This window comes from Trametes versicolor, assembly GCF_000271585.1.
Source record: "Trametes versicolor FP-101664 SS1 unplaced genomic scaffold TRAVEscaffold_7, whole genome shotgun sequence".
Taxonomy (NCBI): domain Eukaryota; kingdom Fungi; phylum Basidiomycota; class Agaricomycetes; order Polyporales; family Polyporaceae; genus Trametes; species Trametes versicolor.
The window spans coordinates 2,213,312-2,233,484 of NW_007360327.1; the positions used below are offsets into that span (position 1 = coordinate 2,213,312).

At 55.2% G+C, this 20,173-nt stretch overlaps 5 protein-coding genes across 5 annotated transcripts; 2 read left to right on the forward strand and 3 right to left on the reverse strand.

The window, feature by feature from the left end:
- Positions 1 to 3,598: 3,598 nt before the first annotated feature.
- On the forward strand, positions 3,599 to 5,820 carry TRAVEDRAFT_48895 (uncharacterized protein; the record flags this gene model as incomplete). Its single annotated transcript, XM_008041192.1, has 22 exons — positions 3,599 to 3,738; positions 3,800 to 3,878; positions 3,933 to 3,946; positions 4,003 to 4,044; positions 4,095 to 4,151; positions 4,203 to 4,212; positions 4,265 to 4,282; positions 4,335 to 4,360; positions 4,422 to 4,447; positions 4,502 to 4,536; positions 4,597 to 4,621; positions 4,686 to 4,697; positions 4,756 to 4,771; positions 4,825 to 4,864; positions 4,917 to 5,017; positions 5,079 to 5,125; positions 5,177 to 5,189; positions 5,240 to 5,267; positions 5,324 to 5,381; positions 5,437 to 5,461; positions 5,514 to 5,667; positions 5,728 to 5,820. 22 exons carry the CDS (start codon positions 3,599 to 3,601, stop codon positions 5,818 to 5,820), a joined length of 1,059 nt encoding a protein of 352 aa, XP_008039383.1.
- A 2,854-nt stretch (positions 5,821 to 8,674) lies between these two features.
- TRAVEDRAFT_150526 (cytochrome P450) lies at positions 8,675 to 11,938 on the reverse strand. The gene is made up of 14 exons (XM_008041696.1): positions 11,500 to 11,938; positions 11,313 to 11,427; positions 10,804 to 10,821; positions 10,732 to 10,751; positions 10,650 to 10,661; positions 10,524 to 10,589; positions 10,365 to 10,470; positions 10,138 to 10,286; positions 9,848 to 10,085; positions 9,772 to 9,781; positions 9,424 to 9,717; positions 9,274 to 9,360; positions 9,099 to 9,218; positions 8,675 to 9,043 (listed from the first exon to the last, which is right to left on the reverse strand). The coding sequence occupies exons 1-14, from the start codon at positions 11,758 to 11,760 to the stop codon at positions 8,875 to 8,877; spliced, it is 1,665 nt and encodes a 554-aa protein (XP_008039887.1). The 5' UTR covers positions 11,761 to 11,938; the 3' UTR covers positions 8,675 to 8,874.
- Positions 11,939 to 13,251: 1,313 nt separating this feature from the next.
- Positions 13,252 to 13,806, reverse strand: TRAVEDRAFT_125616 (uncharacterized protein; the record flags this gene model as incomplete). The annotated part of the gene is made up of 1 exon (XM_008041697.1): positions 13,252 to 13,806. One exon carries the CDS (start codon positions 13,804 to 13,806, stop codon positions 13,252 to 13,254), a length of 555 nt encoding a protein of 184 aa, XP_008039888.1.
- Positions 13,807 to 15,474: 1,668 nt separating this feature from the next.
- On the forward strand, positions 15,475 to 17,665 carry TRAVEDRAFT_48898 (cytochrome P450; the record flags this gene model as incomplete). Its single annotated transcript, XM_008041193.1, has 11 exons — positions 15,475 to 15,519; positions 15,576 to 15,906; positions 15,960 to 16,140; positions 16,202 to 16,337; positions 16,397 to 16,429; positions 16,480 to 16,550; positions 16,602 to 16,752; positions 16,807 to 16,867; positions 16,924 to 17,249; positions 17,310 to 17,394; positions 17,448 to 17,665. The coding sequence occupies 11 exons, from the start codon at positions 15,475 to 15,477 to the stop codon at positions 17,663 to 17,665; spliced, it is 1,638 nt and encodes a 545-aa protein (XP_008039384.1).
- Positions 17,666 to 17,783: 118 nt separating this feature from the next.
- Positions 17,784 to 18,248, reverse strand: TRAVEDRAFT_126344 (uncharacterized protein; the record flags this gene model as incomplete). The annotated part of the gene is made up of 1 exon (XM_008041698.1): positions 17,784 to 18,248. A coding segment is annotated over one exon (465 nt), but the record flags the coding sequence as incomplete, so codon positions are not given.
- Positions 18,249 to 20,173: the final 1,925 nt, after the last annotated feature.

Below are 20,173 nucleotides of genomic sequence, written 5' to 3' on the forward strand. Positions count from 1 at the left end.
ATAACGCTGAGTAAGGGAGCATAATCGACATAAGGTCAGATAGTCCATGGCTGAGTAATGCGAGTAATCCGGACGCTGTCTAGAATAGTCCGGAACATCGTAGAACGTACCAGAATCATATGGAGGGATCGCAGGATGCCAAGTAAGTACAGAACAAAAGAATGTACGTATATGGTAAGTAGGAAAGTCCATGCTGGCGTATGGTAGACGCACAGCCACTATCACTGCCACTCCTGGTCCGGCACAGCCGTAGACACAGAAGTTCAACAATACCACCATCCCATCTTAACTTCCAAAGAGCCTCATGTGGACGTCGCCCAGGTCACTGCCCTTCAGTACAACTTCATGAAGGAGCTCTCCGCCGAGTTTGAATATTTGAACTGTTCTTCTGCGAAGCCTCTGTCACCCACGTCATGATCATCATTTGTGCATGAAAAGATAACTTGTTCAGGTACTATGGCTAGAAGTCCTATGCCTCGTCAATCCGTCTCGTACTTACAGGAAACAGCCACCAGGCCCAGATATCCGTCAGAAATCAAAATAAGTGCCCGATGTACACGCTGATACAAGATGCAGCGGTCGTACCTGTGCAGCGCGAGAAACTGGGTCCCCATATGCACCCACCATGGGGCCATACGGGACGCGCGGGATGCCGCCCCCTGGGATACCTCCCATGATTTTACTCATGCCGTGCGTCGTGAGTCGGCCCATGCTCCAAGGCCACGCATGTGAAATGACACCCGGTTTGATCATAACGAAGGACCAAGTGCATTTCTAGGCCGCCTATATTGTGAACAGTCCGCTAGGAGCGCGTACAAGGAGCATAGTCACGTTAGACTCGGAGCATCGCCCGGCTCGTAAGCAGGGTTGACTTACAAAATCACGGACCAGTCGTCCGAGTTATTTCTGTGCGGAACTGGCTACCGCTATGGCGCTATCAATGATGCTGGCCGGACACACCGATAGCGACCAGAGGCAATACGCCCCAGCTTGTGCATTCACGGACACGGGAGAAGGGGTTGCGATGGTGGCTCTGGCGGTTCCTTCTCGCGCTCAGACTCAAGATGGACTAACATAACGTCCCGCCAATGTCGTTCAAATAAGTAAGTATACGACTAGAGAGGACAAATGAAGTTAGGACGCTCACATACTGTCTATCCTCCGCTGGTAGCGGTACCGCAGGCTAGTCCGCGCCCGAAAACCGGGCTTTGACACCGTGGCGTAACCGCCGACCACACCGCCATAGGCGCACCGAACGTCGTCGGGTACGGCTTTTCTCCGCTCCATCGCCGCCTGGTCGTCGCCATCGCGGTCCGCTCCCATCGCCCCACCGACGGGCCCCACCCACGGGATCAGCGCCGGCAAGTCCTCCGGAGCCTACATCGCAGGATCTATCAACCTAGTGGCGGTCTCCAGGGCTGCGATCGTCGTCAGGACTCGCTCCAACGCGGGGATGAGGACCTCGAATACTCACTTTGACACCTGTGAAGATCGATATTCTCCGCCTTTGCGATCTCCGTTGAGTGGAACATTCCACACGTCGGAGGTCAGGGTAGGCGCCATCTATTTTGCGCGCCTCAAACAGGGCAGGACACCATGACCACGCGGGCCGGAGCGCTTCTCTGTATTGCTCTGACACAGGTGGGTGGTCTCTGCGGGGATCTGAGAGCGTGTCTCCGCCCCATGGATGATGTGACCAGTGCTAGTGAAGGAGAGACACTTTTGTGTCGTGCAAGCTGGTGAATATGGGTGTAGAGAAATCTGTCAGACCGGTCGTTGCTCATCGACCGCCGGGGATAAACGGAGGAATGAGTGTCGAGCACATTGACAACCCGTCTTAGCGTGCTTTCGGAATTAAACACAGCTTGGATCGTAGTACCGACTCGGACCGCGCAGCCACATCGGGCTGTGAGATCCGAGTCTGGAATCAACAAAGTTCATGTGAAACCGCCCGCGGCTCACGTCGGCCAAAATAAGGTTCGACTACGTGAGAGTGGGCGTCGATAGACCACGCGAGGCCACTGTGATTTATCACATTGTCATCTTTTTGCGCGCTGACGAGGTGTTGCAGGAACCAACGAACGTCAAACATCGCGAGAAGCGGGATACTAACATGGCCAAGGGCGTCGACCCAACGGCGAGGGTGAGAGAGCCCTGAAAGCCAAGACATCTATATCGAGGAACGACGGCGTCAGGAAGAAGTCGAAGTAAGGGCGAGGCACGATGGGCCAAAACTTAGCCCTCAGGGCGCCGACAGCCTGAGCACTGTAGGCTTTAGAAGACCTACGCTCAATGCATCCCCATCGCCGTAAGGTTCAAAAGATATTGCCCTAGAGCATCAATCTATCACCACGAATTAAGAGGACTTACCAGACTGTGCTGTTGGTTAGAACACGCCGTGACAGGTGTTGGCAGATGCTCGGATTCGCAGGTCGCAGTTCGAGGTCTCATGCCATATGGCGAGGGGCCACCCGTCACCGGCGCGCAATGAGCCCGAGCCCACAGCATGCCCACAATGAAAGGCGAAGAGAAAGAGATGTCGTACATGCCGCTACGGCTATGTAAGTTGGCCGATGACGGCGGAGGTGAATCAAGCGCCTGACATCGCATCGCATCAAATTCAATATCCACGTGGCTACCACATGCGCAAATAACAAACAATACTGTTGTGAACCGTGCTGTGCTGGCAACGTCGGCTTGTTCAATTCGTCGCGCTTATTCACAACCTCGCGTATGACTTCTTGCGCCGCTGACTCCTCTGCAATACCTTGGGCATCCAACCGCAGGAAGATGAAGTTATTGCTCCCGAGAAGGGAAAAGGGCCTGTAAACGCCCCAGCCAATGGATCTGCCGATCTTCCCCGAGAACTCCGTCGGCGCACTTCCAGTACTGTCACGCATGCTGCATCGCCTCGAGACGATACTGCGTTTTGGAAAGAACAGCGTTGAAGTTCTCCTCACAGTCCAGTGCCTGTTAAAATTCAGTACAGCCACTCACATACGGGCTGTTAATCGTACGTCCATTTACTACGTAGTGTCACGACACTGGCAGTGCCCACGCTTGCCAGTTTGTGCATGGAGCATGGCGTATGCGAAGCGAGTATGGGAAACACCTACTTCGCATACGTCAGAATGTGGTCTCCTCGACACTCCCTAGTCGCAGGTCACTTCGAGGAAGCCGCATGCTCTACCTGGATTCCTAATCAACATATTGACGGGACCTAATCATCAGGCATCATCCGTCGGATGTGGCATTGTACATTCCTCGGACACGGCCGCCGTGAGTCTATTGTTGGGCGCCAGGATTTCAAATGCAAGAACGCTCACAGCCCCCTCGGCGGCCCAGGCGTCCGCAAGGCTCCTGTCCCACGCCGCGCGGTGTTCGGTGTCCCGAGGACGCAGCTCTGCAGACGCGACACCCCGCGCCACGGTGGCGACTATCCCGGCGAATGCACGCGGGCGCTCCCGCAGCGGCGAGTCGGGCAGGGCTGTCTGCCTTGATTCTATCAGGTACGGCGTGATGAACTTTAGCGTTCCGTATATCATAGAGTACGCGGCACGCCTCGCCCGTGCACAGTCCACCGTCCACCGAGTCCCCCATGGCGTTGCTTCCGAATACGACTACTAGCAATGTGCCCACCGACGTGGTCGCGGTGCCCGCGGCGCTCGTCGACGCGATCCAGGACAACATGGAGACGACCTTCGGGGCCTATCTCGTCTGCACGTGTTTGGGGTGCATGTGAGTGGCCTTTTCGATTTCGGGTCACCCGTCGTTCGACACATTGCTGATTTGACCTTAGAATGTTTGGCTTGACCACCCACCAGACCTATCGCTACTTCCGTCTCTATCCTACTGATATGACGGCGCTGAAGGTGCTGGTACGTATCTGTGTCTTCCACCTTTCTATGGGCCAGTTCTGATCAGAATCGCAGGTTCTTACTGTCCTGTAAGTCATCGCCATTTCCTCCAAAGCGCAAGTCTTATGAAACCCACGACGAGCAGTGTTCTTGATATTACACATACTATCACCAGCATACATGTCTGGTACGGCCGCTCATCCTTACCTCGAAGCATTCTGTCTAACCCTCCTGCAGCTACTTTTACCTTGTCACCAATTACTTCCATCCAGAGCGTCTCCTCGACGGAGTGTGGTAAGTCGCACCACTTTGGTTCCAGACCCCATTTCTCACTCGCTTTTCCAGGTCCATTCGAGTGCGTGGCCTATCGTATTCGTTCGCCGCACTTTACTGACCCCACAACGCAGCTTATTATCCTTGAGATGGTACGTGCGGTGCCACTTTGCACTCCAACATTTCGCTCACGCTTTTTTCTAGGGTGTCCTGATTCTCGTCTGCCACCTGTAAGCATTGCCTTTTCAGACACTGCCGACTGCGGAGTTTCCGCTGATCTCGCCGATACAGATTCTTCGCTCGAAGATTGTTCCTGCGTGCGTGGCATATCGGCGGAGACCGTGTTCATCTGACCGATGATTGATTTGTAGTTGGGAACCGCAACCTGATACCGGTGGTCATCATTGTGAGGGAACTCTCCGACGGTTTCTGTTGGAACGTTAACTGACAGTACGGTATCTGCCAGGGCCTTCTCCTGCTCTTAGAGATGGGTGCGTAGATACTGATGCAGTGACTGCTTCCGTTCTCTAACATGAAATGTGCTCGCGTCAACAGGCTTCTGTATGGGTGCGTGCTGCTGCAGACAGATTTTTCCGCACTTCTTGACTGACATCGACATCCATAGCGGCCGTCATTGAATCGTGCGTTCATCGTTTCCTTTCATCCGTTCATGAATTGAATACGTGCACTGCAGATTCCTCAAAGTCTCCTTCGCGAACTTCGAGAAGTACCCAGTACGCCCACATTCCATGTCTATCTTGTGCTTATTTAACATCTGTGTCACAGTGGTTGATCTGGACCATCCTTGCTCTCGCGGTTGCGGTAGACGTGGTAGCCACCAGCACACTCACGTACTATCTGCGACAAAGCCGAACCGGCTTCAAGCGGTACGCATCTTCCCGCTCGTCAAGATCATCCCCGGTCCTTACAGTTTGTTGTTCTCCGTAGGACTGACTCGATGGTGGATATCTTGATGGTGTACGGGATCAACACTGGTACGTTCGTTGACAGATGGTGCCATGGTACTTCAAACTGATTTCACTTAGGTCTTTCCACGAGGTGAGGCGAACACGATGTGACCCAACACGCCTGTACTGACGGTAGTCTAGCGTGGTGACACTTGCCGCACTCATAAGCGTACGTCGTGCACTTAAACATCTGCCGCAGATATGCTGACGCATAGTCGCACACAGGCAATTGCGCTGCCAAACAGTCTGATCTACACCGCCATCATGGTCGTCGGGACGAAGAGTGCGTTTCCTCTTGTGCATCGCACAGGTCCCTTTGCTGATAGTTTCGCGAAAAGTGTACGCCAACTCATTGCTTGCAGTGTACGTATCATACCCTCTCTATCTCCCATCGTCGTCTCATAATTCCTCCCAGCCTGAACTCCCGCCGCTCGATCGTCGATCGAGGCATGGAGGGCTTCGAAACCGGCTCGTTTGGGCTTAAGGTCGTCGACCCGCGCGACCTGCAGGTCGAGCCGCGTGAGTTCCACGCGATCAGCTTCAAGACCCCTGTATCCCAGAAGCAGAGGGTGAGTAGTGCCTGGCGCAGTCTAGACCATATGGCTGACGTGATTTTATCCGACGTACAGGCACGTCCCGTTCTCGGCGTCAAGGTGACGACGGAAACTTTCGTCGACGTCGATGGGCATGAATCGCGCGAGAACGCGGCGGTAGAGGACTGAGGGGCACGCCACCGCCTGCGCCATGACGTCCCGCCGACAGAACCTCCGGCGGATGTCGATGAGTGGGGATAATCGGCGACGACCCGGTACCGTGACTGTAGTCCGTAATTATTGTCTATCTCTCCCCCCGGCGTGCAGCAGCGGCGGGCCCATGGGTTTCGTGCAGGTGTACTATGCGGCAATGTACCAGTGTAAGCATCTGTAATAAATAGCAACTTACCGCATCCGCGCCGCTCAGACGATTCTGGTATTCGGATTCCACATGTGGAACGGTGGGAAGCTGACCGGAGCACTGCCGCCCGCAGCCCGGTAATCGGAGGAGTTGCAACAGGACATGTACATCAAGGAGGATCGGAAGGGTTTCGGCGACGCCGAGCGGGGTCCTGACATGCGGCGGGAATCCTTGACAGATGCTGGGACGCCGTTGGCAGAAGGTGGATGGCCGAAAGCTCGGCATGACTGAGTTTAATAGCGTCCGCGAAGGGCGGGAGTTGGCCTAGTCGGCGCGCGCAGAGCGGACACGAAGAGAAGCAATGCATAGGAATCGGAGCTATCCATAGCGGCTGCGGTTGCCGTTTCGTCACCCCGAGGACGTCCTCATGGTCACGGTGCTTTGGTTCCCATGGCCCGGGGAGCACGATATGCGAGACTCCCTGAGATAGGCCAGGGCGTTGTCCAGCAGGCCGCTCATGTTATTTCAACAAGATCCTGCGGGTGCTGCGGCTGCTCTCACAAGGTGGTGTTCAAACATATAGCCGGACAATTAGTGCCGCTGAACACATTCCCCCCTACGCCGTGTGGTCACCGCCGTATGGAGTGCGCTGTGACCTACGTCCCCTCACAGTAGGAGCCGAGAGAAGAGAAGCCAAGTATACGGTCAAGTAACATAGTTCTTTGCGGAGTCCGACCACTCGAAGACCTTCTTGGCGTGCTCGTTCCGACGTTCTCCCATTGGTGTTCGCCGCGCCAGTCGTCCATGCGGTCCGCGGATGCGAGGAGAACAGCACCACATTACATTTGGTCGAAGGACATAGCTTAATGTTCTGCAAGAGGCTTCCTGCCATATGCCGGCCGGGCTGAGATATTCATGGAATGGAGGCTCGTCACAGGAGAGACTCAACAAGTTGCACCGATGCACTCATCGTGTCCTGGGGACTTTAAGCGCCCTAACGGCGTATGCCGGACGCCTTCCGGAGAATGCCGGCACGGTATGTTGCACTCGTCTTTTCGTCGAACTCATCGTTTCGTTCTTGCTTGCAAGCTGCCGTGCACTTAGGTCAGGTCAAACTTCTCCACTCGCAACTTTGCTTTCATGCGCGTTCGAGTTCGTTCTAGGTAAGTAAGTAGGAATGCAGCGATGTTGCAGGGCCCTTTGCTCACAAATTACAGCGGTACTCAGAAACTGTTAAAGCAGACTGTCGTCAGTCCAAGGTCCCAGAACTCGTGGCTGTCTTGACAACGGCTTGCGTTTCTGCGCTTATCCCCCACATGACGGGATGAATGACACTGGAATATGATGTCGCGCGGTGTTGAGTGGATAGCATCGGTAAGATGTCGTTCTGTTCTTCGTCTCTTGAAGGTGGCACCCGATCGCGCTCACCATTCGATCGCGTTCTTGCATGGCTTAGATACGTTCGCAACACTCGCTATTGTTGCGATGAACATGGTGGGGCACAGTGATACTAAACCTGTCGCAGAAACGACGACGACGCTTGACAACATACCTCCTTGGGCGCCGGATTACCGCGTACCGGGGTGCGCTTTCCGATCGGCAGCACCTTCCGTTACTAGTCGGCCATATTTTCCTCCAATGTCCGTCCAAAATCGCATACCCGGCGCGTCCTCCGATCATATGATGGGGCCTTCCATGCAACAGGAAGCAACAACGGACTCTCCCACTCCTGCGTCTCTGCAGCATGCGCATCTGGATCTCGATGTGGCCGCTATCCCCAACCTTGTACCACGCCCCTTTGTAACACCCGCTATATATGCGCTCTCCCGAGCCCACCGGAACGGTCATTATCCGCTGCCCCTGGGCGGAGACGCTCGTGTGACCTTCAAAACTCTCGGGCCTGTCGGACACGGCCGTCTCGAATGCCCACATTCTGTCCTTCGACCTCGACATCATCTCTCACCAGCATGTAATCATATTCCTGCGTACAACAGCTCTGCTCAATCAACCTCTTGACGCCTCAAACTCTCTTATTGTGTCGCTCCGCTTACTAGACCTTCTGGGGAACGTCGGACGTGCGCCACTGTTTCATCCCGTACTCACGCACCTACTGCGGTCGTGCGCCCCCGTCCCCTTACGCTGCGTTCCTACACACGACCTGTCCGACCTCGGTCACGGGTAACATCCAGAGGTAAGCCTCACCACACACTATTGTATCACCTCACCGTGCCTGGGTCTGACCATCTTCGAGACACGCAGGGCTGCGCCGATACAATACTCCCTGTGGCTCTGGGCTCTCCGGGATGGCGAACAAATTACCGTGTTAACATGTGCCGGTGCAGCTGAAGCTTGCCGTAAAGTGCAATTGCCGAGCGATTAGAACATAGACCCAAGATTTTCGAGATCTTGCTGGCCGGAAGGAATTCACGATATAGTGGTGAAGGGTGAGCATCCTTCCGGAACTCGTGGACGTGTTCTCCTTGTAAAAGAGGCACAAGCCTCAACATGTTCATCATGAAGGCCGTGAGACTGCTCTGATCGGTTGTCTGACAACAGTGCACCCTGTATAACCATCCGGGATCGGAGTCCATGCGCACCCTACCAATCAAGTACACAGATCAACTTGATCTCCAGCAAATCTCTTCGAATCCGTACACAGATCAACGGTACGTACATGTGCTAATTAGAGTGTACCGGGATCTAACATAAACCAATTCCATAGCTCTCTGTACTCGAATCAAAATCAGCGATGCTTATGATCGCTCGGCTCATACTCCGGACATTCAAACCAAAAACGTCCACGCTTATATGTAAGAAATAATCACCTACTTGGGCTTGCAGCGTCGTAGTCGCTGACGTCTCCACTCCCCACGGCGGACACTTTATTGGTCCTGGTATCGCGTGACCATGAGTGGGATCTGGCTGCCCTCGTTCGGCGCGCCAGCCAGGAAGGGACGGAGCACGATCCCAGGGCGCGTGCGCAGCTCCGAGGGGTCGATGGCCGGCGCGAACGCGAACGCGCGCACAAGCGTGAAGATCAACGCTCTCATCCTGGTGGATACCTGTCAGTATCATCGCGACGTGCGTAGGCATCACAAGAACGCACTCGACTAGAGAGAAGCGGTAGCCTATGCACGCTCGAGGGCCGCCGCCGAACGTCATGAGGTGGCCCCATACGCCTGGGAGGCTCGATATCGCTGCTGGGGGGTCTTGCCAGCGTTCGGGCCTGCGATGTTTGGATCAGTACGTTCCGGTACGGAGACGGGTGTTGTGGTGCGCACTTAAACTCGTACGCATCTTCGCCCCATATCGCTTTCGAACGATGTAACGTCAGAATCGGAATGATTATAGGGCAGCCTGCGGAAACTCTGCAAGACGGTCGGGGGGTCAGTTACCTGCGCGCAATATTGGTCCTAGAAGTCGCGACGTACGCGATAGAATGGTACTCCACGCCATCCTGACCTATGAACGGCTTATTGAGGGGGATGACATCGTCCCTGGTGGCGACGCGCATCGTCGACGCCACGGGGGCGTGCAAGCGGAGCGTCTCGCGCACGACCATGTCGAGGTACGGCAGCGCCGCAAGCTCGTCCATCGTCGGCCTGTCCGTCTCGACGGACAGCAGCTCGCTCCGGAGCTTATGTTGCACGTCTGGTGTTTGCGACAGGGCGTACAGACACCAAGCCGTGGCACTGCTTGTCGTCTCGTGGCCGGTGAGCAGGAACCTGTGTTGGCGCAGATCAACAAGATATCGCAGGAATCACGGAGACTTCGCTCACGTCGGGAATTCTACGACGGGCAGAATGAGACTAGGGTCAGCCACTGTCTCGGTTTGGAGCGGGATGGACGACGTACGGGACAGAACGTCTTCGTCAGACAGCCGCGGGTTGTTTGGGAGATCTGCGGCGACATTCGCCTTAACGAGGAGGCTGAGCATATCCCGTCCCTGGGGCGAACGCCGCCCCTGTCCGCCGCTCTCCGCGTCCTTGGTCGCTTCGCGCTGTAGGTCGGCCTTCTTGGCTTTGATCAATTGTGCACCAAGTCGTCGAATCACACTCTTAGAGTGCGAGACGCGCCGCAGCGTCTCATCCAGCTGCGTATCGTTTAGCCATATCCCCGGGTGATGTGCGAAAGGAGGCACGTACGTAGAGGCCGAATATCGGAATCAGACGATTGAAGAATAGTAGCACGGGGGTACGATTGGGCAGGTTGAAGACCGCATCGCATGCTTCTGTGAGCTCATTTGCATTTGCATTTCGATGTGAGCTCATGATCTCGAAGTCGTGGCCAAAACCTGTCATACAGCGTTAGTTGTTATGGCGGTCGGGGACGGGGACGGAGACGGAGACGGAGACAGCATCGTGCGACTGACCCGCGATGCCCATGACATCCAGTGTCATCATGTTGAGGCCCTTGAGTACGTTGAGACGTGTAGGTTGTGTGGTGACGGTATCTTGTTCCGCCCATAGGTTGCGGAGCTGGTGGCGATGTCAGCATCTAGGGAAGGGATGGGATTGGGTCTTACGCTTACTTCAATGGCTTTATCAATAAATAGTCCCGCATACTCGCGTACTTGTGTCGGACCGAACGCAGGATTCTAGGGAACAGATGTGATTAATTATGGTCGCGCCAGTGAGCAGAGCGAGAATGAACAAACCATGACCTTCCTCTGTGGATGTTGAGCATATGATTAGCGACCCTATGAATGGCAAACGGAAAGGCAGACGGGGCACACTGACCTGTCTCCTGTACTGATCACCTGCGATGTAACTTTCAACTCTGGCTTCATGCTATATCTATGTCGAACACACCTTCGCTACATAATAAACCTGAGAATATACGTCAGCGTTCTCGTCCATAACATTGGCCCTCGCGAAACAGAACACTGCGACAAATCAACACCCAGGCAGATTGGCACAAGCGGTATCCGCCCACGCACGATCACAGGAAGCACTGAACCCTTGTGCGACGCAGAGCTTCTGGTGATCCGCGATGTTCAATGGTGCCATGGCGCCTCAGTTCACGATAAAGAACAATGTCACCGGATGCTGAACTTTCGCAAGGGTCGAGCCCTGTGCGGAATCGATGATGGAAGAAGCGGTCAAGAGGTAGGGAACTCAGTCCCATGATTGTCTCGTCTGCTTGCGCCATGCATCCCGGGCCTCTCTAGCCCGGGATAACATGGTGATCAGCAGTTTAAGAACATTTCGGGGCCCGATGTCTTCGAGCGTGCAGGGTATACTGGAACCTGACCAGGGCCTCGCTCATGTGTAGAACGTGTAGATGTAGAATGAACGGAATGCACAGACAAAAAGCTCACCTGGACCAAGAGCCTTCTCCAACTCGCGTCGGGAGGAATGGGGCTTCGGATACTCTGCACAGTGCATCAGGACATGATTGATTGCCCGCGTATCGGTGGGAAACACAATCGGGCTCTGTAGCATCAAACAGAGCAGGTGAGGTCAGTACTATGATGCGGTGTAGGTGGTGACTGCAGAGCTACGCACATTGAGAAAGCCGCTGATACGAACGACGGGGCCATACTCCTCTGCCCACTGGTCGAGTATCCTGTCCTCCTGGGTCTCGTTGAGCTGCTTGAGGTTGCCAAAGAGCCAGCTGGCGCTCGGGGGACCCGGGAGCATCCACAGCGCAGAGTTCCGACTCCGGGCGCTGAGAATGCGATGCCGAAGTTTCCGTGCACTGGCAGCGCCGATCGCGAGAAGAACTGCGAGGAAGGCTGCGAGGAGAGTCTGAAAGGCCGCAGACATGGCTCGCGAAAGTCAGAGCGTCCTCCGGGAACGCAACACGGAGGGCGCGCGCAAGCTGGTGGTGGTTGGAGGAGAAGAGGCGGGTGATTGAGCCAGTGTTGCAGAACCAGCCGCGAAGAGGTGTGATGAGGTACGGGAGCCGAATGCTCCTTGCAGAGCTAGCACGCGCCGTCTCCGCCAGCGTATGGGTCAGTGCAGCACCCATGCTCTCCGGTTCGCTCGGCCCAGCCCCTCGCCGGGTTTTCCCAGCTGCGTAGATGATTGGGGAATGACAGCTTCCTGACGCTCATGATGCGCGCCAGCAAGAGCAATGTCTTCCTCTCACCCGTGCCTGAACCTGAACACAGTTGCCGTTCTGGGCGTAGTCCTCCTCCTGCTCTCGGCACCGCATTTTAGTGGCACTGCTCTGGCGCGACCACCATCATCCTAGTACGCACACAAACACTCTCTCCCTCAGCTCGTTTCTATCGTCAACGCTGCGCGTCTGCAAACACGCGTGCAGCCCAGTGGGCGCCACGTAAGCGCGTAAGCTGTGGCACGACTTGCACACGGCGCGATGTTCGACATGCCACAAGTAACAACGAGTTGATCAAATTATGGGGACCGCCGCTGCATCTGAGGCGAGCGTAGCTGCGCCACTGACACTTTTGGTACGTGAAACACTTTTGCGTGCCACAATAGCCTTCAGATGCGACAGAATCGGACAAAACACGACACGGTTGGCCAAGTCTGCCGCCTTCGGCTACTTTCAAGTTGAGGTGCAAGCTCTATGCACTGCATCCGTCGCTGCTTGCAGATCGCGGATTCGTTCGAGGTGCGTCATTGTTCACACCATCAGGACTGGAGATAACCAAAGTAGCCTGTGAGGTGAAAAACCGAAGTAGTAGCGACGATCATGGAACCTTCTCCCCTTCTCGTCCATTGCATCCCATCAGTCGATCCTCATGGGAGCGTTGAGTACAAGTTGCTCCAAGTCTCGTATTTCTCCTTTTACCGTTGTAGCATATACTGACTCAAACCTATCTTTATCATAGCGTTTGGTCAGCTGCGTCCATTCTCGACATGCTTGAGACTGTGAGCACCCTTTGCGATGAAGGATTGGGTTCCATTTGTCCAGTATGAGGCCTATCGGTTGCGGGGAGAAGGTTAGACAACCCTGTCAACCCACATTGCGTCACTGGTACTGCGGAGAAGAAGAGATACGGGATTTGCGGTCCCTGTGGCTCGGAACTTCGGTGCCGTCATGACTGTATGCCAGCCTGGTGTTACTCGGTATTCCAGGAGTGTCTGTACGTCTTCATATCCAAACTGCATCTAGTTCATGATCGCATTTTTGGAACATGAACAGCGGTATTCTGAAGTCTATAGGGTGAGTGCTATCACGTCGTTCAATGTCTCTGTGAACGCATAGGACATTGCTAATGAATCAATTTGGCACACAGCGTTGGAGTCTCTACAATTCTGGTGTACATCACACGAGCGCAATACAGTCTAGTAGATGAAAGGAACAAGAGCATAAGGTACCGTCTCCCGATACATCTCCCACTTCACCCCAAACCGCTCGCGCAACTGTTCGTCCTCCACACGACACCGCCGACTCAGTGACACCACCGCGAACGGCGCCGCCCATCTCCAAAGGTGCACGAAGAAGACCATCGGCGTCGCGGCAACGCCGCAGTACGTCACGTACCCTCCATCTCCGAAGTGGATAAGGTGCGTCCCGAGGAGTAACAGGGCGACTCCGGTGTAGGAGGGGTGGCGGACGAACTTGTACGGGCCGGTGTTCACGAGGTGATGGTCGTCTTTGACGAACACCTCGTATGTGAAGAGCGATCCGAGCGCGCGGTATGACAGGATGCGGAGGGCTGTCCCGGCCACGACGAGAGAGACGCCTACGAGGAAGCGGGTAGAGAAGGGGGAGAGGGGGTCGAGTGAGGTAGGACTGGATGGGCAAAGCCAGGGCATGAGTGGCCCGAGCTGCGGCGCCGCGTGTGCGCGATAGAGGAGCAGCATCGAGTGGCAGAGCGCCGGCAAGGGGACAACCATCTAGAGATATTGGTAAGCCTTATAGCTCTGCTTGGACTCGACTGCGTCAAGTACTCACGCAAGCCAGAGAGGCAAGGTAGCGGACGATAAACTCGAAGGGCTGCCCTCTGTAGACGGAGCCTTTGCCGTCGCGTCCGTCCTGAGCTCGCTTGGGAGGGAGGAGCCCAGACACGAGCATCATTCCCGAACCTGCCAGTAAAACGGCCTTGAAAACGTCCATCTTGGTGCGTACTTTGCCTGTGTTTCATGGTATCAATAATATTTACGGGAGCTCTTGTGTAGTACGACGTACCTGTGATACTCTAGAGGGTCTACTGCAGGTGAAGGTATTGGTAAGGAGAGTGGTTGTTTGGATGCTCGCTCATATACATCAGCGCCAGAATCCCATATCGAAGTTCTGGGGTGCATCTTGGTCAACCATACGGCGATAATGCCTCCGAGTAATTCGGCGTGCCCCCCTGAAGTTGCGCGCCCGCGTCTCAGCGCGACAAGCGACAAGCAACACGCATCGGAGAGGGCCAACTGTCCGCGGCCTCGCACGCCCTGACGAACGTGCGAACCAACACAGCGATATCTAGATGATTGAGACATTGGGTCGCCGGCGGACGCGATATCTGTCTAGCTATACAAGACATGCCGCGCCCGCATTTGGCTCGGGAAGATGGATGTCCTCGATGAGTCGCCGGCGGCCTTGGAAGCGCATGCATGAATGGTGAGTAGGGACCGACAGTCTGTCTTCTCCAGCAATGTAGAATCCTCTGATAATTTGAGCGAAGACAGAACTCCGCTGCGGCCAAGGCGGATCATGGTGCATAACACGAGACGTACGGCTCCAACTTCTCGAGGCACGCCGGAAGCAAACCAGGACACCGAACTTCGAGCTTTCAGCATTATCTCACTAGTCTGTCGCACGTCCGAGATCAGTGTATTGTGTGCTATATTGGCCCTGGGATTAGTGAGTGGAGTTGGAGCTGTGTTATCAGTTACCACTATCCGAGCTGGAGCTTACACGAATGGTTTTGCCACTTCTTAGTACTCTCTAGCCTCCCCGGTGCCGCCCAAGAACATGAACCAGTGCTGCCAGGAGCACGCCAATGAGCGTTCAGTCAAGGAGGTGTTGATCGTACAGCGGAAGATAATAACGATCAGACAGCGAAGCCTCAGCGGAGGTGAACCCAGACCATGTATACTCTCAGTAAGTGACCGCGGTTTCTGTATCGGGCGCTTCCTTGCTTTCGCCGTGATCGTCGAGACGCTGGTCGCCGCTTCTTGACAGCGGGGGCAACCATACAAGACTCCTGGTTTCCCCAGAGCTTCCGTCTCCGTGATGATCGTCGCCGAATGTGTCTGATACAGAGACCTGTGCCTATCATGCGCTCGAGGCAGGCTTCTTCGGGTGAGGGCCTGGCTCTGTTCATCGCGGCGGCGCTGCGGACGGAGACAACCCATTATGGGGCGCGTTGGAGCTGGAAAACTTCAATTCTCCTTGATGAACATACTTCGGCAGCGGCTCTTTGCTATGCGCCGGATACTAAAGCTCCGGGGTACACATAGCTCCCTCATTGAGTGGCAGCGACCTGTCAACTAGCAAGCAACTCACCCGCACTCGCGTACTGGGACTGTCGTGTTTACTCGTTTCATCCCGCGAGTCTCCTAGAAGACCGCGTCATGGATAACCAAGAGCTACTATCTGTAGCTGCCTTAGCAGGAGCAGTGAGTAGCCTCATTCACGATGCATATCTATCTTGTGACTTATTGTGCGCACTTAGGCAACTTGTTTTACTTTCAGAGGCCAAGATATTCGCGGGGATTATGCCGCTCTGGCTTTCATAGCTACTTCTCTCAGCCTGTATAGCGTGCTTTGCGCTACACTGGCTTCGCCTCTCCTCGCGACGCTCGCGGTCTGCTTGGCCTACGGCCTCACGGTCTGGCTGATTACGGTGGCCTACCGCCTTTCTCCCTGGCACCCTCTGGCGGCGTATCCGGGTCCTTACATCGCAAAGATCACCGGCCTATGGCTGTCATACATCTCGTTCACCGGGAAGCGCTATCAGATACTGGACGACCTCCATACTCAGCACGGCCCTTTCTTACGTGTTGGTCAGTTCCCCACCCTATATCTCTCTCGATGCGCTTGCTAATTCCTCATACAGGGCCCGGATGTCTCTCTATCAACTCCCCCACTGCGACGTCTCTGTACCTCAGCACCGAGAAGAGCGAGGCCTATCGCCTTCCGAAGCACAACGGCGCGGTGGCCTTATTCTTTAAGCAGGATACGAGTGCCATACATCGCGACCGCAGGCGCGTCTGGTCCGAGTTCTTCACTCGCTCTAGGTACCTCGCCCACAGTTTACATGCAAGCGTCTTCATTGTTGACGCCATTTGGCTTCTATAGTATCGCTGGGCTTATACCCCAGCTGGAACGCCGAACGTGGGAGCTCGTTCAATGCTTTGAACGCCGGCAAGAAGCTAGCCAAGATAAGACCGTCAACTTCCCGGAAACCATGTATCACTGGTCCCACGACTTCATGGTAAGTGTCTCTGCGAAGCTGTCTAAATCCGCAACTCAGTTGACACAATATTGGCGCAGGGTGACATGGTGTTCGGCGGATGTAGCACCTTCGTGAGTGGTCACAACAATGATTCGACTTCAGTTGCTGACATTCGTGGCAGGAGTTGATGAGGAACGGCGATCCGCAAGGGATCATACATACCGGAAAGATGGCAACTGCTATGATGGACAGGTATGCACGTGCGCTAGTCTTCTGTAATGGATGCTGAGGGCGATCACATAGCCTGGGTCAAACGCCTTGGCTGCTCGACATACTGTGGCATATGCCATTCACGAAGAAGATGCACCTGTTGGACGACCACGCCGCGCGTATGATGAAGACCAGGGTGAAGAGCAAGGATCTTCCCGAGTACCGCGACCTCGCATCCTATTGGGTGAGTATTCATCCTTGTCCGACTTTGTGTATACAGTTTTTGATCAGCATACAGATTGCTGCGGGGATACCGCAACACGAACTCGAGACCGACGCCGTCGTCGCTATCGTAGGAGGTAAGAACGCCGTGTACCCTGTTTTCCGAACGCGTCCTTACCCAGATGCTCTGCAGGATCGGACAACACATCTATCACTGTCTCCATCGCCATCTACTTCCTTCTCTCCCACAGGGAATACTACGACCGCCTCTACGCCGAGCTCAAACAGACGTTCCCCGACCCGATGGCGTCCGTCAACCTCGACGAGCTCACCACGCTCCCGTTCCTGAACGCGGTCATCCACGAGACGCTGCGTCTGGCATCGCCCTACTTCAACCCGCGCGTCGTTCCAAAGGGAGGCCTGTTCGTTGACGGGCAGTTCATCCCCGAGAAGACGGTGGTTGCGCTCGCGGCGCATTCACAGCAAATCAGCGAAGCGAACTTCTACCCTGCCCCTAAGGTCTGTTTGCACGTTGTCGGTTCCAAATTGGAGTTTGCTGATTACTGCATGCAAACACAGCACTTCCATCCAGAACGATGGCTGCCGGAAGGGTTGGGTCCCGACACGGTCACCAACAAGGCTGTACTTGCATCCTTCTCTTACGGTACGTCTTTGTGCACGCTATCGCAAGGAAGACTAACCTAATGAGTCCGGTAGGTCCTCACCACTGCATCGGCAGGGTGCTCGCGTACCACCAGATGCGGTTCGCACTCGCCCGTATCCTTCTCGCCTTCGACATCGAGTTCGCGCCTGGCTTTGACGTCGCCGGATTTTACGACGGGATTCTCAACATGCGCACGATGTTCCTGGAGCAGGACCTGCGTGTGAGGGTTCACCGGAGGGAAGGGGTCGACCTTGCGAAGGTGCCTGTTTGAGGCCGAGACCGCCTGTTTTTGTATCTTGCTCATCTATAGAAGTGCCCTCTGTCCGCAAGGGCGGATGTGTGGTCAAAGAAACAAAACGTCCGAATGTACGAATCATCACGATGCGATACTAGTACAGGAAGGGCAACATAGCGTAAGGGGTCTCCTGCCGGTACTTCTCCCACTCCTTCCCAAACCGCTCGCGCAGCTGTGCATCCTCCACCGGACATCGCCGGAACACCGACAGCAGCGAGAAGGGCGCCGAGATCTTCCAGAACCACACCCCGCAGACCATCGGCGTCGCGGCGAGGCCGCAGTACGTCGCGTATCCCCCGTCTGCGAAGTGGACGAGGTGCGTGCCGAGGAGGAGCAGCACCACGCCCGTGTAGGAGGGGTGGCGGACGTATCGGTATGGGCCGGAGGTGACGAGGCGGTGGTCGTCCTTGATGAACACCTCGTAGGTGAAGAGCGACCCGAGCGCGCGGTACGTCGAGATGCGCATGCCTCCCCCAGCGGCGACGAGGATGACCCCGGCGATGAACCGCGGGGAGAACGTGGCGAGGGGATCCAGGGAGGGCGGTTTGGAGGGACAGAGCCAGGGGATGAACGGAGCAAACGGCTCGGCTGGCAGCACCTCCGCGCGATAGAGGAGCAGCGCAGCATGGGTGAGCGCGGACGCGGAAACAAGAACCTGGGAGCGGCGGCTGGGTGAGCCCTGCGAGTGATAGGGGACGGAGTTGGGCACTCACGCAGGCGATGTAGGCCAGTGAGCGCACCAGGTACTCGAAGGGCTGTCCTTTGTACACGGCGGCCTTTCCGCCACGGCTTTCTGCTGCCCGCTTTGGAGGCGCAATGCCAGTGACGAACAGTCTTGCCGTTCCTGCGAGCACAAGAGCTTTCACGATATCCATCGCGGTAGTGTCTTGTGTCTTCTGCCAAGAGGATCTGCGTATATGTTTAGTGGAGTGAATCATCATGTGCACATGGACCACGTACCGATGATAACTCCGAGCTATATCGGAGGGGTTGCGGGTCGATGGGAGGGCGTGTTCACAGTCTTCGCTCCTATAAAGAGTGCGAGCAAAGAATCACTGCGGCGCAACCGGTCAGGTGTGTAATCATGTTAACCGAATGGTTCTAGAATGTCAGTTTAGCTGGAGGCCTGAAGCATGGGGTGGCGCGCCATTGCACCCTCATTCAAGACACGGGGTAAAATCCCCGCTCCGGTGGCAAGGGGGTCAGCAAAAGACCTGCAGGAATGAGGAGATCACGTTGCACAAACGATAATGCTTGTCATCCGCTAAGTCGAACGGATGGGAAGAGGCCGAGCGAGATGCTAACATTGCCATTAGTGCTGTCCCACGAGCGTGCGAGTGTTCATAAAAGTGTTGTTTAAGAAACTTCCTTGTCCTCGTAAACGTGAGATTAGACTCCAATATGTCAGACCGGTAGGTAGATGGCTTGGTGCGTGTCGGCGCTGGCGGTCGAGTAATGGACGAGGTTCTGATTGTAGCCAGTCAGACACAAAAACGAGCGTGGCTGAAACTCGAATATCAGAAGTCGCCATGTGTGCAGTAGGTCCATAACCCCATTCAACCACTTCCGAGGAGAAAAGTGAGTCCGAAGATGGTCTGGGCGCGAGAGACGACAGATTGCAGCGTGTGAGCAGAGGTATTAGGGCGTACCTAGCCGAAGTAGGCACCTCAGTAGCGCGCGGCGTATTTCAACCACTGACATCGCCAGACTTAGTGAGCCTGAGACTCGGGAGCCATCTGAGACCCGGGCGGCGTTGCGGTCGCTGCGAAGGAGAAGGGCGAGAAGAACGTTATAGCTCTGTGGACTCCTGTTCAATGAGTGTATAATCCACAGTGATCAGCAGGAAAGAGTGCGACATGGTATACTATTCCTACTTCGCTGGCAAATAATGCATCATGATGAGGAACTACTGAGGAACTACAAGTTCGAACTGTTGCAGAGAGAAAGAGCGTCTGAGTAGCGGGGCTAATAGACAGGAGGAGTTGGATAAGCCTCACCGTGAACGACGTCAAGCCAAGCTGTTCCCTTTCTGAGTTCATCATCAATCCTCTTCCTATCGGATTGGGTGAATATGCTGCACATTCGGTGACGGTGGGTCCGAAGTGAGTACTTCATAGTACTTTGGAGCCCTCCGAGTCCATCCGGCGCCCAGAACATCTCTCATTTTCCCGATCGAAGCACAACAATGCCAAATATGCCTTGGCGGCAGCCGCCACAACGCCCAGCGCTTATCCCCGTAAGCAACATTCATCGACGACGACTGCGGCAAGTCTGCGCCAGCGATGTTCGCATGGGCGTGGTGCCAGGGTACGCAAATAGTTGGTACTTACATGGCTTTTGACTTCGCAAGTAAGCACAATAACTCACGATGCTTGTAGGGCTATACTGACGTAGTACTGGATCGGAGCAACAGCGCTTCAACAAGTTCTCAGTTCACGCTCATGCTGCCAGGCGCACCATGCAATTGAAGTCCAAGTTCTGATC